The sequence below is a fragment of the Oryctolagus cuniculus genome, chromosome 7, assembly GCF_051225735.1.
Source record: "Oryctolagus cuniculus isolate XC-2025 breed Fujian yellow rabbit chromosome 7, ASM5122573v1, whole genome shotgun sequence".
Classification (NCBI taxonomy): Eukaryota; Metazoa; Chordata; class Mammalia; order Lagomorpha; family Leporidae; genus Oryctolagus; species Oryctolagus cuniculus.
This window is the reverse complement of record NC_142873.1, coordinates 9,132,551-9,151,467: the sequence shown is the minus strand read 5'-3', so window position 1 is coordinate 9,151,467 and position 18,917 is coordinate 9,132,551. Positions and strand designations below refer to the sequence as shown.

At 48.2% G+C, this 18,917-nt stretch overlaps 1 protein-coding gene across 5 annotated transcripts in view; it reads right to left on the bottom strand.

Annotated features, from left to right (window-relative positions):
• TDRD5 (tudor domain containing 5) overlaps window positions 1-18,917 on the bottom strand; it is a 114,323-nt gene that overhangs the window by 40,301 nt on the left and 55,105 nt on the right. For all 5 annotated transcript variants that reach the window (XM_051858243.3, XM_089299456.1, XM_089299457.1 and 2 more), the window contains 8 exons: window positions 17,556-17,776; window positions 16,527-16,739; window positions 15,981-16,047; window positions 9,734-9,934; window positions 8,779-8,934; window positions 6,205-6,366; window positions 2,539-2,721; window positions 1,702-1,845 (listed from right to left, as the gene is read on the bottom strand). In XM_051858243.3, coding sequence (XP_051714203.3) covers window positions 1,702-1,845; window positions 2,539-2,721; window positions 6,205-6,366; window positions 8,779-8,934; window positions 9,734-9,934; window positions 15,981-16,047; window positions 16,527-16,739; window positions 17,556-17,776 — 1,347 coding nt within the window. The remainder of the gene's footprint in view (window positions 1-1,701; window positions 1,846-2,538; window positions 2,722-6,204; window positions 6,367-8,778; window positions 8,935-9,733; window positions 9,935-15,980; window positions 16,048-16,526; window positions 16,740-17,555; window positions 17,777-18,917) is intronic.

Here is an 18,917-nt window from a genome sequence, read left to right as displayed (position 1 = left end):
AATCTCATGGGAGAACTTGTCCTCTATGTCATCTATGGATTTCTTTAATTCATGAATTTGCTTCTCATTGCTTTTAAGTAATCCTATGGTTAATCTTTTGAATTCCTTTTCAGGCATTTCATCAATTTCTTCAGTTTCACATTCTAGTATTAAACCATTGTTATGTTCCTTAGGGGAAGTTATGTTGTCTCCATCATTCTTGTTCCTTGAATTTCTGTGATTATTTTAGGCATTTGTGAAGTACTTGCTGGTTTTCTCCTTTGATGGCTTTTATCTTTGAACCATGCCTCTGTGGCTTAGTGGAGTGTCTGCTCTTTCAGTGAGTACCCAGAGGCATGTGCTGGGTGTGACCAGGGAGCTCTGGTCAGTGCTGCAGGGTGGGGCGAGTACCCAGGGTGATGCCCTAGTTGGGCATGGTGGATCTCCTCTATTATCGGCGGCGGTGGGGGGAGAGGGTGTGATCTCTTCTGTTGATGGGATCACACCCTCACCTCCCCTCTTCCAAGGTGACCAATGCCCTGGGTTAGCCCACAGTGGCTGCGGCACTCACCAGTGCTGCCACATGAACGGCACAAAGGATCTGTGTGGTCCTCATGTGAGCACAGATCCCGCCACAGCGATCCACCCAGGACAATCAGGGATTGCCAGACACCCAGCTACATCCTGTGCACTATCACGCAGTCATGGAGTTCCCTGTCTCGGCACTCAGGGCTCCCACAGTCACGGGGTACAGAAGAGCTACTCTGCCCCTGCTAGCCTATCTGTCTACGGAGAGACAGAAACGTTCCCAGAGCCAGCTGCCTGTGGATTCTGCACCTCAGTGGTTTGAGCCACGGAGCCTGTGCTGTGTTGAGGGGCTGGGGGCATCTCACAGCCCTAGTGGGTGCCCAGCCCCCTGTTAATTCCCCACAGCGAGACCCAAGTCAGTGGGGAACACGGATTTTTCCCTTTGGTAAAGCTCCTGGATCACACGTGACAAGACTGCTGCTTCAGCCACTGCTGGTGTGAGGCACCTCGTCACCGCCAGCTGCTCGGCAGGTGCACAAGAGCCAACACAGCCACTGCTGCTAACAAGGTGGCGCCCTCTCCAGCCAGGTGCCAGGCACCGCTGTGGGGTGGGAAGAGACTGAGCCAGACGCAGTCAGCGTAGGCCGCCAGGCTCTCCCTCTGGCTGTCTCAGCAGCGGCACGGGTGCTGCGGTCTGGTGTCGCCTTGCCCTCCAAGGCTGGCACTTCCTCCAGCTCTCAGCCGTGGGGGTTGTGTGCCACGTCTGCCCCTCCCCACGGATCCACAGTGTCCCTCTTCCTTCCGCAACATTTCCACTGGAAATCTCTCTCCCTCACTCCCCTGGCAACGCACCTCCTCCACTTCTTTGCTGCCATGTTCTCCTATCTTAAAGCAGTATGTCCTTTCCCTATTCCACCTTCCTGGAATCCTCGAGAGCTTAAAATTTATGGCCACGGGATAGAAATTTCCTCTATCCCTGTAAGAGGCTTAATCAATCTTTTAGCTCGTTCAGGGTCCCCCACCACCAGCAGGAGATGAGTAACTAAATTAACTGATTTCAATTTTAAAATCAAATACATTTTCACGTGAGTTCTACCAAGTGCCAGGAGAGGCAGCATTACCTGCAACCTCACTCCCTGAGAGTCACAGTGCTTCCCGGCGCACCTGCGTCCGGGCAGCGTGCGCAGCACTTACCTCCCGGACCCCAGCTGTGCCGGCACTCTCCTCCTGGGCGCCCGGCCCTTCTGGCCGCGGAACATCTGCCTTCACTCCATTTACCAGGCCTGAGGGCTGCCACGAGTCATCCCATGCATCCCTGGGCGTGGAGAAACAGCCGTCCTGCAGGAACGACCACAACAGTGACTGAGACGCAGCGCCGCATGTCCAAACGAGGGCTCCGGCGTGCTTCACCCAGGAAAGCCACGATCACTCTGCACCCACAGCGCCTTCCTCCTTGTTCTACTGACCACGCTCAGCGTCTTTAATTACTATGAACACATGCATCCCATAGGAAGAAATACAACTCTGTTCCTAACACTCTCATACTAGTTCTCATGGACAGATGATTTTCATGATCACCTAGAATTTAAGTGGAATAAATACTAAGGAACAAGTTAACTTCAAGTATTTCTTCTTTCATACAACCAGTGGAAAATAAAATTTAAACATATTGCTAGGCCCATTATTAGCTAACATTAGCAGAATATTAGCAAATAATCAGGTTGTAGAAATCTGGAAGTTGTATTACAGAGCTAACGAAACAAAGCTCATTTCTGTAATTTTACTTCTTTACTTAGAGAGCTAAGGCCCTGCCAATGGAAACATAAATCCTAACAACAGAGAGGGCAGAGCACAACGGGCTCACGGGTTAGGCTCTCCTGCTGCACCCTCCCTCCCCCTACTTACTGATACCGTTTTTAAAACTCAGGCGTTCTTTTGAATTACGGCCCCATACATCCTTATGTGCTGCTTTCTTAAGGCCTGGGCAACTGAATGGCAGTGGTCTGCTTTCTGTTGTTCCGAGGTTCTAACCTTCTGAGGCATTTCTTCGCAGGACGGGCACTCCTCCTCTCCAGCAAGGCCTGAGGTGAGCAGGTGGGAGGCAGTGTCACCCCCTTTCCCCATTTTGGCCTGCAGTGGTAACCAGTTCTCATCCCAGACATCGCCACCTATGGTCACTGACTCCAGGCAAGGCATTCCAGTGGGGACCTCATCCTACAAAGCAGCAGAAACCGAAGAGAAATATCACTGACAGCTCCTAACGATGCCATTTACAAGGTAGGTTTGTAATGCCTCCCGACTCCAGGTACAGATGCAGTTTGCATACACAATTCACTGCTCTCTCCCTTCTAGAATGTACACCACAGATCCCTGAAGCTCCAGAATTCATACTCCAAGGTTTCTGCAAGCGAGGGGGTGAAGTGGGAACAGAAACAGCACTCATTTCAAGCCCCTTAAGAAGCAGTTAGATCTCCAGACACCATCTCCTCCTCCAGGACTTGGGCAGCTAGACGCCCCTCGCTTGCTGCAAGGCCAGGGAGACCACAGGGGTGTTCTGAACGGTAAAACTGAGTGTGGAGTAAGCACAACAATCAAGAGGGGCAGAGTGGGGCCAGCACTGTGGTGTAGAGGGTGAAGCAGCCACCTGTGAGGCCCGCACCCCACGTAAGCACTGGTTTGAGTCCCAGCTGCTCCACTTCCAATCCAGCTCCCTGCTAATGCACCTGGAACGCCCAAGTGCTTAGACTTTGACCATCCACATGGGAGACCTAGATGGGGCTCCTGGCTTCAGGATGCTGGAAACATCTGAGGACTAAAACAGTGGTTGGAAGATCAATTGATCTCACTCTCTAACTCTGCCTTTCAATATATAAGAAATTAAAAAAAAAAAAAAAAAGAAAGAGGGGCAGGCATTTGGCACAACAGTTAAGAGGCTGCTCAGGATGCCCACAGCCCATATTGGAATGCCTAGCATTAAGTTCAAGGTCCACTTCCAATCCGATTCCTGCCAACACTTAGTAGGAGGGAGCAGAGGTGGCCCCGAGTACTTGGGTACCTGTCACCCATGCGGGAGACCTGAACTGAATTCTGGGTCATGATTTCAAGATGGCCCAACCCTGGCTTTTGCAGGCATTTGTAAAGTGACCAGCAGATGGAAGACCTCCGTCTCTTTCTGCCTTTCAAATGAATAAAATATAAGTCATTAATTTTTTTTAACACAACATATTCTGCAGAAGAAACTAAATGAAGGGTTTCGCATTGAATATCAAAATACTTGGACATCTTTTTCAAAAAATGTTTATTTTAATCTACTTGGAAGGCAGGCAAGGCAACATCGAGAGAGAGAGAGAGAGAGAGAGAGAGAACAGAGGGAAATCTTCCACTCTCGGGTTCACTCCTCACATACATGCAACACACAGAGCTGGACCAGGGAGAAGCCAGGAGCCAGAAACTCCAGCCACGTCTGCCACGTGGGTGACAGGGACCCAAGCACTTGAGCCGTCACCTGACACGTCTGCATTAGCAGGAAGCTAGGTTGGAAGTGGAGCAGCTGGGGCTTGAACTAGACTCTCATATAGAAAGTAGAGATCTCAAGTGGCAGCTTAACCCACTGTGTCACAGTACCCTGTGAAAAACACACTATGTTCAAATTTGTGGGATGTCGCTAAAGTGGTATACAGAGGTCCATTACATGAAATAGCTACATCAGAAAAACGTTCTCAAATTAGTAATTAGGTTCTCATAATAAGAAATTCGAGAATTTATCTACAGATTTAACATAATTCCAATCAAAATCCAAGATACAGATAAGCGGATTCTAAAATTTACAAGGAAAAACTCAATATTCACAAAAATTTTGGAAAAGAATGAACAAGGAGGGATGTGGCCAAAGCAAAAACCAGAGGCAGGGACTTAACCCAAGTCTTCCAAGTCGGTGGCAGAGCTCAGCACCTGAGGAGTCACCATCCCCCGCTTTCCCAGGGCCATTAGCAAGAGCGGGACCACATGTTCATTTGTAACAAAATCCACACAGACTTAAGCCTCAGCTCTCCTACCTGAACGAATTCAAGATGTCAGTGAAGTGACAGTGAAACACTTCACAGAATAGAAAATGTTAACACAGTGGACTTTCTCAAAATAAAAACTTCTGTTACGTGAAAGAAAATGAAAAGCTGCAAGTGGGAGGATATATTTGAAAAAAAAAAAAAAAAAAAATCCTGGCTGGCGCCACGGCTCAATAGGCTAGTCCTGGTCACACAGGACCCTGTGCACAGGCGCTAGCACCAGCTGCTCTATTCATAGTGACCCCAAGCCTCAAACAGCTCAAATGTTCTTCAGTGGGTCAAAACTGGTACCAACGCTCTGAACTGCTGCTACACACGTAACTTGGATGACCGTCACACATGCTGAGTGACAGGCCAGTCTGGAAGCGTTACAGACAGTCCTGAACAGCCCAAACTAGACGGAGGGAGAGCCTAGCGGTCAGAACGTGTGGAGCGAGCGATGACGACGGGGTAACGAACCAGTTATTTCAGGTGACAGGGCCACTTCTGCACTGTGTCTGCGGTGCTGGCTGCACGACCTGCACACGCGTTAAATCGATGGGGCAAACATGGAAAGAACAGCAATTTCACTGCCTCGTTTTCGTCCTAACACACATTTTTCCATGAACTTTTTGTAGACATCCATATACGTGGGTTTCAAAGTTGTGTGCAGGAAAATGAACTTAACTTTTAAGTCCTTTTGCCAGGAACTTTTTGAAGTGCTGTCACACGAATTTAAAAAGATTACCACCGAATAAGACTCTGAAGGAAGGAAAAGGGTGTCCTAGGACTGGCCCAGCCGTCACTGTCGCTCGCACGACCATCGCAGGCGACGGCCTGGAACAGCGGACACACTGGCTTAGCAGGATGCAGGGGTGAAGGCTGAGAGCAACGGAAACGGGTGTCCTGGGAAACAGGACACGCAGGGAGGGGTCGCGGGAGGCGCCACTGTGTGCGCATCCACATTCCATCGAAATCAAAGCGTGGCCTCCAGGAACACCGTCAATGCTTCCTCCCGGCATGTCCCCGGTACTGTTTCTCGGTACTACTTTCTGACCGCGGCGTAACTCCTGAAGAGGGCGCTAGCTGTGCGGTGCTAACTCACCCAGCCAAACCAGAAACTGCCTTTTTCTTTCTTGGTGATCAAAGCTATGCTGCTCCCACACTGGAGACGGCTGAGGAGGGAATCTGTATTCCATCCGTGGGGAAGGCCCTAACGACGTGGAAAGCAAGAACTACTGTGTCCCGGTGCTCTTTGTTTGAGAATTAATCACACGGGCTGGCCTTGTGGCATAATGAGTTAAGCACCATGTGGGTGCTGGTTCAAGTCCCGGCTGCCACACTCCCTATACAGCTCTGCTGTGGCCTGAGAAAGCAGTGGAAGATGGTGCAAGTCCTTGGGCCCCTGCACCCACATGGGAGACCTGGAAGAGGCTCCTGCCTTTGGCCTGGCCCAGGCCACTGCTGCTGTTTAGGGAGTAAACTAGTGGATGGAAGACACCACCCACTTCTTGTGCCCCCCCACTCCTCCAGTTTTCTTTGTTACTCTGCCTTTCAAATAAATAAAATAAATCTAAAAAGAGAGGTATATTTTTTTAAAAAAGAATTAATCACATCAACTTAAGTTTCAAGAAAGCAGCCCTCCTCCTCCTACCTCAATTTCTTCCGTCAGGTCCTTGGGCTCCAGCATGGGCCACCTGGGGTCATCTTCACAGATCTTATCAAGGGCTTTCAGGGGACCAAACTCTGCATCCTTTAATGCCTCCTTTGACTCAGAATTAAGGTGATTTAAAGACTTTTCATCATTAATCGTTTGCTAGTAGGTATGAAAGAGAAAATATCTTATTTTCTACATCAACACTGTTTCCAAAGTCCACGTCTCTACATTTGGGGTGGGGAGACTTCCTAAGACCCCTGCAGATGTGACATTGTCTTCTAACCGCATCTGTGACCCTGCAAGGTCTTCCCATCCTGCGGAAACTATTTCAGGCAGCAAGTACTAACGGAGTACCTACGATCAAACATCTACAGGAGAGTTCTGTGGCTAACAAGGTGAATGCAACAGGCCCCAGCTCTCAGGAACGCACACATTCGGGTCATCACAGTGCAGCCTTCCACGGAGGTAAAACCAGAACACCGCGGGAGGAAGTGCGGGAAGACGCCGAGAGACGACACACACTTCAAGGGAAGGACCCGGGCACGGAGGGGTGTGTGTCTGCGTGCCTGGCACGTAAGCAGCTTGCCACTTCCAGCTAAAGACTCCAGTGGGACACAAGCACTTTAAGTCTTTTCTCTTTCATAGAAAAGATTCTCTTCATTTTTAAGATTCAAGAATGATTACCTGAAGACACTGAGTGATGACAAAATATTCTAACATGTTAAAGGTTGAATTTATATCATTACTCATATATAAGAGCAGGAAATAAAATTCTTATAATTCAGTAAAAAAATCAGGCTTCATAAAGTGTTCTGGGTCAGACAAGCCCAATTAATTTTTATGTTAATTGGAAATCTAAAACCTTTTAATTATTTTAAACATTCAGCAGGAAACTTTCACACATATTTTTTGTAACAAGTTAACATCTCAGTAGTCAAAGGGCCTTTCCTTTACATATTTTCTTTAAGATTTATTTGTTTGAAAAGCAGAGTTACAGAGAGAGGGGGAGAGAGAGAGTGGGAGTTCCTCCATCTGTGGGTTCTTTCCCCAAATGGCTGCACCAACCAGCGCTGAACCAGGCCGAAGCCAGGAGCTGCTTCTGGGTCTCCTATGTGGGTGCAGGAGCCCAAGCACTTGGGCCATCCTTCGCTGCTTTCCCAGGTGCATTAGCAGGGAGTAGGACTGGCAGTGGAGCAGCCAGGACTCAAACCAGTGCACTTATGGGATGCTGGCGCTGCAGGCTGGGGCTTTAATCTGCTGTGCCACAGCCACGGCCCCTTCATATTTTCTAACAATTAGACAATATCTGGTAAACATATAACCTGTATAACTTTATTTTAGAAGTCAGACATAGGGGCTGGCATTGTGGCTCTTGGCTACTGTTTTTTTTGTTTTTTTTTTTTTTTTTTTTTTTTTTTGACAGGCAGAGTGGACAGTGAGAGAGAGAGAGACAGAGAGAAAGGTCTTCCTTTGCCGTTGGTTTATCCTCCAATGGCCACCACGACTGGCGCCCTGTGGCCGGCGCACCGCGCTGATCTGATGGCAGGAGCCAGGTACTTCTCCTGGTCTCCCATGGGGTGCAGGGCCCAAGGACTTGGGCCATCCTCCACTGCACTCCCTGGCCACAGCAGAGAGCTGGCCTGGAAGAGGGGCAGCCGGGACAGAATCCGGCGCTCCAACCGGGACTAGAACCCGGTGTGCCGGCGCCGCAAGGTGGAGGATTAGCCTAGTGAGCCGCGGCGCCGGCCGGCTACTGGTTTTAATAGGCACAGCTCCAGCCGTTGGGGCCAGCTGGGGAGTGAACTAGCCGATGGAAGACCTCCCCCGACCCTGCCTCTCTCTCTACCTCTGCCTCTCTGTAACTCTGCCTTTCGAATAAATAAATAAATCTTTCAAGTCAGAGATATAAAACCCTGAATGAAAGAATATTTGCTATTTTATTCAGAGAAAATAAAAGGCCTTGCTGTATCAAACAAAAAAAAGACTGTTGGTTCTCAAATTAAAAATATTCTAGACTCCTAGCCTAGCACCTGCTGTCAGGAACAGAGACTTAAACAACATGCTTATCTGTTCAAGAAACAAAGTTCTTACCATGTGTTTGACTTTCCTTAACCTACCATAGGTCAAAGAACCAAGCTGGTGTGCTTGTTGTGAACGTTAAGTTAGCTAACACACGTGAGCACTGTCAACGGGCCCTGTAACATCACCCAGGGTCACTAACTGCTGCCGTATCTCAGGCCAGAGTGGTGCACAGTAACGAACATTTAGTAATGCCATTCCTGGGGAGGGTGGGTGGCCCCAGTGTTCACAAAGTCACTGAGAACAGTGAAGAAGCTGAACTGTGAGCAAAGAAGATCACACCTGGGCGGTCAGGACGCCCCCAGGGGCAGGGAGTTCAGTGTGTGAAAGCCAGCATGCCCCAGACAAGGGTTTAACCCAGGGGAGTCACTGACATCACCTGCAACATCTCCCTACGTTACTAAGTTTGGGGAGGCCGATTCTTCATCTAAAAAATAAGGATAACTACAGTAAAAAGAACAAATTACAGCAATAATCGCAAACACCTCTTACCAGAGTGTGCAGGTCACTCTCTTTGGACTGTGGACTTATCTCTCGGTCTTCATTAAAATAATGCTGCTGGGAAGGAAAACTCAGCTCTGTCAAGACGTCGCCGGGCCCCTTACTGGACTTGGTGTACAGAGCTAGAGGGTTGAGGTCTCTGAAACCCTAGGGGGGAGAAAAGGAAAGGCTCCATTATACACCTGGCAGGACAAAAGGCGAAACAGCACCTCAATTGTTAAATGCTGTGGGAGTGCACTATCATCTGAAATTTAATAGCTAAAACTGTCTATATTTTCACTTTTACCTAGTTTGAAAAGTTAACCTCAGTACAGAGATACAGCTAGGTATGACTATCAATAACAAGAAAGCTCCTGTCCAGGACGACCCTGCTAACTAAGTAATTTGAGGTAGGAGAGACTATCCAATCACTTAAAATAAAAGTATCCAGATTCTAAAGTGTGTTAGGGGCCAGCGCTGGGGCACAGTGGGTAAAGCTGCTGTCTGCGGTGCTGGCATCCCATACGGGCACAGGTTCAATCCCAGCTGCTCACAGCTCTGCTATGGCCTGGGAAAGCAGGGAAAGACGGCCAAGTCCTTGGGCCCCTGCACCAGCACGAGACCCGGAGGAGACGCCTGGCTTCGGATTGTCACAGTTCCGGCCATGATGGCCAATTGGGGACTGAACCAGCGGATGGAAGACCTCTCTCTCTCTGTGCCTCTCCTTCTCTCTGTGTAATTCTGACTTTCAAATAAATAAATTAATAAATCTTTAAAAATAAAGTACATTAGCTAAAGTAGTTTTTTTGTGGTCATCTGAAAATTAAGAGTTCTCTGCATTAAGGAGACAGGAATCTCACGGCTGTCCCTAATTACTAAAGAATAAATCAAAATAATCTTCTTTATTAAATTCTCTTGTACCTTCAATGTTGAGATTACGTTTTAAAACACATCCATACTGTTTTACCTTAGAAGGGACATTTTCTCTGCATACAATCGCATGGCCCTCTGTTCTCAAGACATGATGGAAGTAGACATCTTCATTTGAGGATGTATCACACAGAAAAATGTTCAAGATTCCATCTATGTATTCATCCACCACCCCCACTAACGGCTTCAAACCACACAATTTCTGGAACTGCAAAATAGCTCTGGATGTCCAGTGTTCCTGAAATATAACCCAGATAATAGATTCAGGAGGTGGACTGAAACGTGAGTTACTATAACCATATATAAAAATGAATTCCTGAACAATTCAGAGATTTCAGTGAGAAAGAAGAAACCATAAAAGTGCTGGAATAACACACAGGCGGAAATTTGTAATTTGGAGATAAATCAGAATAAAGGAAAATAATGAAAGATATAATTAGAGAAAACTTTATCTGATTAGAAACTGATTTTCAGAAACAGTGAGTCCAATTATTAGAATCACCCCACAGAAAAACTGAAAACCCTTAGAAAAAAAATCCTTAATATGCCCTAAAAGCATCAAAGAACTAGCAAGCTAGTAACAAATTATTAGGCCCAACCAGAAGGGAAAGCAGGAGCCGCTAAGGTGGGCAGCCTGGCACCTGGTTTGGACGGTCTAACAGGTCAAAGGCCTGCCTGTCAGGAGTCTCAGGAGAACCCGCCTTTGTTCAGCAGGGCCCCTGGAGAGGACAAGCTCAGGGCAGCCTCCCCAAATCTGCATCTCAGTGTCCCCAACACCGAGAGGCCCCCAAATCCCTCAGGTGGTTCCAGCCTGATGCTAACTCCTGGGCACCTGGCAGAAGCAAACGTCAAACCTCAGTGCAGACGGGCAACCGAGCCTGGATTCAGCCATTCTTGCCGTGAGCTTTTCAAAGATGACAAGCAGTTCACAGGCAAAGATAACAGCACACACAGAGGTAAGGAGTCACAAGTGAGAAAGAGCAGAAACAAGATGCGCTGAAACAAACCTCAACTTTAGGTATTTTAATTTCTAGACAAGTTTTAAACCATGAAAGTTATTATATAAACCCCAACCAAACCCAAACCCCAGCTTAGTTTGAAAGCCTTTGAGCTCAGCGTTGTATAAGTTAATCTAGCAGAACTAAGAATTTTAAGATGTAAAATAAAACTAAAGACCTGACAGTTTAACAGCAGATTACACAGTATTAAACAGTAAATCAGAAAAGTGGAAGATAATGTGGAAAAAATTACCCAAAACACAGCATGGAAGACCAGGTAGACATAAGACATAAAAAATATGGGAGCAAAATTGAGGTGATTTAACATACTTGTAATTACTGTTCAAAAAAAAAAAAAAAAAAAAGACACAAAAACAGAATCACATTTGAGTACCAGAACAGGCAATAATTAAAGAGATACCTCTGGGAAATTGCTAAATTTAATGAAAATTAGCCAACACAGATAAAAGCAGTCTGACGAACCACAAGGTGGATGGATGAGAGTAAATTCACCTTAAACACATGGTACTGGCCGGCGCTGTGGCTCACTAGGCTAATCCTCTGCCTTGTGGTGCCGGCACACCGGGTTCTAGTCCTGGTTGGGGCGCCGGATTCTGTCCCGGTTGCCCTTCTTCCAGGCCAGCTCTCTGCTGTGGCCCGGGAGTGCAGTGGAGGATGGCCCAAGTCCTTGGGCCCTGCACCCGCATGGGAGACCAGGATAAGCACCTGGCTCCTGCCTTCGGATCAGCGCGGTGCGCCGGCCGCGGTGGCCATTGGAGGGTGAACCAACGGCAAAGGAAGACCTTTCTCTGTCTCTCTCTCTCACTGTCCACTCTGCCTGTCAACACACACACACACACGGTACTAAAACTGAGGAACGTGAGCAGTACACAGAAAATCTGAAAATGGCTAGAGACAAAGACAGCTCGGCCTTCAAAGGAGCACCCACTACACCAGGTGCTGCCTTTTCAAACACAACAGTGAGGACAATCCAGAACGGAAACCATGCCTGCAACGTGTTAAGCATACTAACTGCCAACCTAGAACTCTATACCTCGCAAATATATTTTTTCAAGAATAAGCGTAAAATAATGTTTTCAGATAAGCTAAGTTTGCCAGCAGTCAGCTCTCAGTAACTAAAATCCTAAAGGATGCAGCTCAAATCAGAGGAGGCTGCAGTCGCTTCTTGGTGGTTCGGCAGAGGTTCACTTCTCGTCAACAGTCACGTGTGCTTGAGATATGTATCCTGCGGCGTGGCCTCGGTGTTCCACACGCATCCGGAAGGTCCACTTTGCTGTGTGAGACTCACCTGTCTGGGTTTTCTGTACTTTTTTTACTCTTACTGAAAGAAGTGTGGTTTTGTTTATGATTGTTTTATCTGTTTCTTCCTATAGCCCAGTTTTTGCTTTATAGACATTGAGATTGTATCATTAGGCACATAATATAAACATTTCTGTATTTTATTTGAGTATTTTTTATCATTGAGGTTTATTTCCACTAGTTTTTTGCTTCCCCCCATTTTTTTTTTTTTTTTTTTGACAGGCAGAGTGGACAGTGAGAGAGAGAGACAGAGAGAAAGGTCTTCCTTTTGCCGTTGGTTCACCCTCCAATGGCCAGCGCGGCCGGCGCGCTGTGGCCGGCGCACCGCGCTGATCCGATGGCAGGAGCCAGGAGCCAGGTGCTTTTCCTGGTCTCCCATGGGGTGCAGGGCCCAAGCACCTGGGCCATCCTCCACTGCACTCCCTGGCCACAGCAGAGGGCTGGCCTGGAAGAGGGGCAACCGGGACAGAATCCGGCGCCCCGACCGGGACTAGAACCCGGTGTGCCGGCGCCGCTAGGCGGAGGATTAGCCTAGTGAGCCGCGGCGCCGGCCTGCTTCCCCCCAGTTTTACATATTTCAACATTAGTTTTACATATTTATGTTCTATGACGCAAAGATCTTTTAAACACTCATTGTTACAAATATCTTAATTGTTACAGCAGCACGTTTAAGATTCAGAAATTATTTAATAAACTGATTAAGACTAAAGATACAATCCAGTCTCATTCAAGAGTGGTCCATAGGCTGATCACCTGGAATCGTGATTGGCCAACATTTCAAAACCAACAGCCCCAAATACACTAAATTCCTTAATGTTAAAAAATGCATATTATCACTTCTGAGAAATACTTTGTCAGAGATAGCCACTACTCCCTAACATTTCTGGCACTGTATCTGGTATCTTTGTCATTATTCAAGTTTCCTATAAATATTAGCATTTTACATGGGCAAAGCAGTTGCTAAAAATCAATGCATTTACTAACAGGGCAAATGTGCTTGCAGGAACCTCCTCTTCCCCCAGTTTTTAAAGCTCTGATGTACTGACATTGGTCTGCCTTTAGAATAAAGTTTATCAACAACCATCTTTGCAGAGTTAGCACTGAAACTACAAACCGATGACACTTCAAAGGCAAAGCAGGGGCCTGGCACTGTGACGCAGCGGGTAAAGCCATGCCTCCAGTGCCAGCATCCCCTCTGGGCACAGATCTGAGTCCTGGCTGCTCCCCTTCCTCCCCAGCTCCCTGCTCATGGCCCAAGTGCTCGAGCCCCTGCACCCGCGTGGGAGACTCGGAAGAAGCTCCTGGCTTCAGATGCAGCCATTTGGGGAGTGAACCAGCAGGTGGAAGAGTTCTGTCTTTCCCTAACTCTGCCTTACAAAGAAATAGTTAAAAACAAAAAACAAAAAACAAACAAAACAAAGGCAAAGCCGGAGAGCTGCCTGTTCCGCCAGTGTCCCGTCACGGAGGTCTCTCGCTCCGGTCACACGTCTGCCTATACACTGACATGTCAGTTCACAAGTGCAAAGACACCTACCTAGGTGGCTTTAAAAACTGATCTGCACAAAAGAAATTTTAACAAACCCTTACATACAACAAATTGGGATTTAAAAACACAAAAATAACATGTCACTTCTGTCGTGCTGATGACCTGACACACACACGTACAGGACAGAGGCTCCAGTTCAGCCCCTGGACGACGTAGCGTGTGTCCTGTTATATGACAAACACGTCCTCACAGAGCTTTCACTCTGACAGCAGAGACGTGTAGTGAAGGCAGTTCAAGCATTAAATACAGCCTGTGTGTATAAATGTGGTTCTACTTGATTAAAAGAATGTCTTAAGCAACCTAATATTAAGTGCACTAAAAACCACAATTTAAGAATCTGTGACAGGTGCCAGCGCTGTGGCGTGGCACCAGTTCAAGTTCTGGCTGCTCCACTTCCAATCCAGCTCCCTACCAATGGCCTAGTGCTTGGGCCACGTGGGAGACCTAGAAGGCGGCCCTGGCTCCTGGGTTCAGATGCAGCCATTCAGAGTGAACCAGCAGTGGATGGAAGACTTCCTTGTCTCCCCCTCTGTAACTCTACCTCTCAAATAAATAAATCTTTAAAAAAATGAATCCATGACCTTATATAAAGAAATAAAAAACATTCAAAATACAACTACAAAACCAAGGAACAATCACTGCTATGTAAGAGTTTTAACCAAGAACTGCTTAGAAACGCAATTTAAATGGCAAACTCAATTTCACATGACACTTGGATCAGGGATCAGCAGCTCAGTGCCGGCGGCACAAGGCTCAACAAGGGTTAGAAAAGGAAAGCCACTCTCTTCGCTGGTACAGGGGCACAGAGCAGCTCTTCACAGCTACGGGAACAAGTCCTCGCGCTCCGTCCCGCGTCTCAGTCTCGAGAAGTTGGCTCCTTAGCAGTCGCTCCGTGGAATCTAGGTCCCACGCAGAAAGAGCCTCGCAAGCCTCTTCACACGTCTGCTCACTGCGGCCTCCGCCGACTCGGCACCAGCCCACACCTTCTCCAGGGCTCCGTTAACTCCGGCGGTTCCTTCCATTCTCCATTACAGACTCGTCCTGCAGCTCCCCTCACAGTCTCCTAGGAACGGCCTGGTTCTCGCGGGGCTGCCCCTGCCTCCTAACACCGCACGTTTCAGACTCTACTCCCAGCAGCAGCTCTGTTCAGGCTTCGCCCTACGCTTTCCAGGTGGCTCTCTTCACGGCTTGGCTTCGCTTTCCTTGCTGTGCCAAAACTGTGCCGAGCAGGTCACAGGCAGTAGTGCCAGTCAGTGTCCCGGGATCGTGTTCCTTTGTGCTGCCTTTGGTGGAAGTCATTTTAGTCTGCCAGAGGCTTTGGATGCATTGAGAAATTCAGGGGCTGGCTCTGCCTCCGCCTGTGACACCGGCATCCCATACGGGCGCCTGTTTGTGTCCCAGCTGCCCCTCTTCTGATCCAGCTCTCTGCTGCGGCCTAAGAAAGCAGTAGAAGATGGCCCAAGTCTTTGGGCCCCTGCACCCACGTGGGAGACCTGGAGGAAGCTCCTGGCTCCTGGCTTCTGGGTTTGGATCAGCCCAGCTTCAGCTGCTGCAATTTGGGAGTGAACCAGCGGGTGGAAGACCTTTTTCTCTGTCTCTCCCTCTGTCTGTAACTGTAGCTCTCAAATAAGCAAATAAATCTTTTAAAAAAGAAATCCCATGTCCTCTTTGCTGGTTCTCTGTCTACACCCTGGCAGATGGCTTTACCGTGGCTTCCACGTTCGCTCAGCGCGCCTGACTGCTTTTCCAGATGGAGCCCCGAGCCGCCCCGCAGCCTCCAGCGAGGACACTGCACCTGGTCCACCGAGAGCAGGCAGTGTAGACTGCCGAGTTCATCGGCTTCTCACTCAGAAATGTGCCCTGTCTGCGTGCACGGAGCTCCCGCACTCCCCTGTGGACGGCTGCCCTGCAGGGACAGACTCGCACTGTCCCCTCTCTACATCCTCTCCCTCTTCCATCTCCTCTCCACGTCGTCCTCGCTCTGCATGGCTGCGCGGGCGTGGATGTCCCAAGGAACTGCGGGCGTGGACGTCCTGAGGGTGGCAGCCCTGGCCCTAGAGGGACCGGGAGGCCCAGAGGCCACACTGCCCCCCCCATTCCTGCTTTGTGCTTTAAAACCCCTCCTTTGCCATGAACACAATTCTCCGACTTTTGCATTTAGCTACTATTTTCTTCCGGGTCCCGGGACACTGACTCGCACTACTCCCTGTGACCTGTTCCGCACACTGTAAAACCCCTGTTGTGGCAAACACGCCCCAGTGAGATGATCTCGCACGTCCGCCCTCTGCAGGGCACCAATGACCTCACTAGGGCTGGTGCCATGTTCTGCCCTCTGTGCCCTGAGCACCTGGAGGCATGCCTGGCGCAGAGCAGGCACTCGAATGTCTACTAACGATGGAAGAGCAAACAAGCACACATACCTCCACCGGCCTCACCCACGCCAGGGAACAAGGGATAGCCTGAGCTGGCAGCTTCGTGTAGCAGCACCTGCAACAGAGAACCCAACATCTCATCCCCGTCTAAAACTGCATGTTATGGAACTGCTACCTATTGATGTTAGCATTCATGCTACCTCAGAGCCTTTTACTCACTGATGTCTTACAGCATGAAGCAATCTGAGAAATAAAATTCACAACCGTCTTTGCGAGCACATCTGACTTAAACGTACCCGCTGTGTAAGCACACCTCAGCAGGACCCAGTCATTTTTTACAAAGGGGTTGAAATTTAGTCCCGGGGTCCTCTCAGAGTCACGGTTATGGGAAAGACGACGCAAGGGGTTATAACCGCTCCGTGCCACTATGTGACCAGATGCCAAGTGCGCACTAAGACAGACGTAAAGCGTGGAGGGCCGAAGGCAAGACAACAGGGAGCGAGCGCCCAGCCCCACCAGCCCCACCAGCCGCACAGCGTCCAGCACTGTGACTCCACTTCTCACTGTCCGCTGCTCTCCTCCAACCCAACTCACTTGAGGAACCGCAAGGACGACTTCTGGACAGCTCCAATGTTTCCGAAGTCTGGGTAGAAGACTTCCACCTCCTGCTTCCCGAGCACCCGGTGGACGATGACCCGATACCACCACTTGTCCTCGGAAATCCTCACGCAGCAGAGATGCCCCGGCTGGATGAAGCACTCCGGCATGACATAGCGGTCGGAAACCAGCTGGTTGGAGTAACAGCGCCTGTTGCAGTCCACACACAGAGAATCCCAGAGGGGAATAAAAATCACAGGTATGTTTATTGATGTTAGCAAGAGCAAGAAAGTCTTGGCAAAAAGCAAAGCACGTATCCTGATATTTTCTGATTTGCTAAGGTTTCTCAATGCCAATTAACTTTGTTTTTTCCCTTCTTATTCAAACTCCTCTTCAAAGCAGTCTGTTGAGGAAGTTTGATGGTTGCATTCATTTTCTCACCTCGAACTCTCTGAATATTAAAACTTCTCTCCCCAGTGCTTCCTAAAGCGCAAGTTAAAATCCTGTTAAAATCCCAAACCCAACAGCCTCTCAGCAGCACTGTCTCTCCTCCTTTCAAAGTCTCTCCTACATAGTTTACAAGACCAAACTCTCCCCTGCTTCTTCCTTATCAGTCCTTATTCCTTTGCCTTAAGAGTCTGGGTTCTCTGAGGTCTGATCTTTAGGAAGGTTGACGTGGTAACAGCTCAGAAGTAACTTGGGTTCAAATCCTGACTACCACTTACTGCTTCTGTGACTACCTCTCTGTACAATGCTACTCCTCCAAGTTTTGGAAAAACAGTTTATTTTTATTAAAAACATATTTGTATTAACACATATAGATTTATCTTTTAAACAAATTTCTCTATGATAAATATTGATAAAAGTACTCCTGATCTTCAATTTTTTAAAAATATTTCAATTCTGATTTTAACATAAAGAGAACAGATTTCAGGCATTTCACAGAGACAATTCTCCGAAGAGTCTTTGATTTTTAAGAGTCCCAAGAATGACGTTTTGAGAGGAAGACACGCGAGAACTACCTACCGCATTTCAATCATCATGTCCTCCAGCAGCTCTGACGAATCCCTGCTGTAGATTCGGATGTAGAACTGACTGGGAGAGATGATGTACTCCACAAACACGCCCACGAGGGTGCTGGTGTCCAGTGGTGGGAGTCTGCATAATTTCTTTTCCCGTACAGCATCTGGTGGGATGTCATGATTTGCCACTGGCAGGTTGAGCTGTGAATTGTTTATGTCTATTTGCTACAAACAAACAAACAAAAAAAAAAAACACAGTAAATCTGAGTGACGATTCAGACTGTGTGACGTCTCAAAGCGCACAAGGTGATTTCAAAAATGTCATGGAAAATTAAAAGAAATTTGTGTGAGGCTGGCACTGTGGTGCAGCGGGTTAAGCCACTGTCTGCAGTGCCGGCATCCCATATGGGCGTGGTTCGAGTCACAGCTGCTCCACTTCCGATCCAGCTCCCTGATAATGGCCTAGAAAAGCCGCAGAGCACGGCTCAGGCGCCTGGGCCCTGCGCCCAATGTGGGAGACCCAGACGAAGCTCCTGGCTTCAGCCCGGCCCAGCCCTGGCTGCTGTTGCCATTTGGGGAGTGAATCAGCAGATAAACACACACACACTCTGTAATTCTTTCAAATAAATTAATACATCTTTTTTAAAAAGATAAATTTGTGTTGATGCAAAAAAAAAAAAAACCTTTCGAAAACCACGCATAGTTTTTTTCATAATAAGCATTTTCCCAAGCTTCCTGAAGATTTCCTCAAATGCATGGATTTCACGAGTCACCGTTATCAGTCACCCTTATCAGAGTCACCTTTGTTAGAATTAGTTAGGAAACTGTAAGAAAATGCAGATTCTTTGCTGATTCACAGTCCTTGATGACAGGGCTCACAACCATGCATTAAAAATTACTCCCCAAGGTAGGTGTTTAGCACAGAGGTCAAGTTGCTACTTGAGACGCCCACATCCCATGTTAGAGAACCTGGTTCAAGCCCAGCTACTCAGCTTTGGCTCCGGCTTCATGCTGATGCACACCCAAGGAGGCAGCAGATGGCTCAAGTACTTGGGCCCCTGACATCCACACGGAGCCCGAGTTCCAGGCTCCTGGCTTCAGCCTGGCCCAGCACTGTCCGCTGCAGGCATTTGGGGGACGGAAACAGCAGATGGAAGATCTCTCATCTGTCTTTCAAATGAAATGAAAACAAAAACTTTTTTTTAAAGATTTGAAAGACAAAGTTACTCAGAGAAGGAGGAGGAGAGAGGGAGAGAGAGGGAGAGAGAGGGAGAGAGAGGGAGAGAGGGAGGGAGGGAGAAAGAGAGAGGTTTTCCATCTGCTGATTCACTCCCCAGATGGCCACAACGGCCAGACTTGTGCCAAT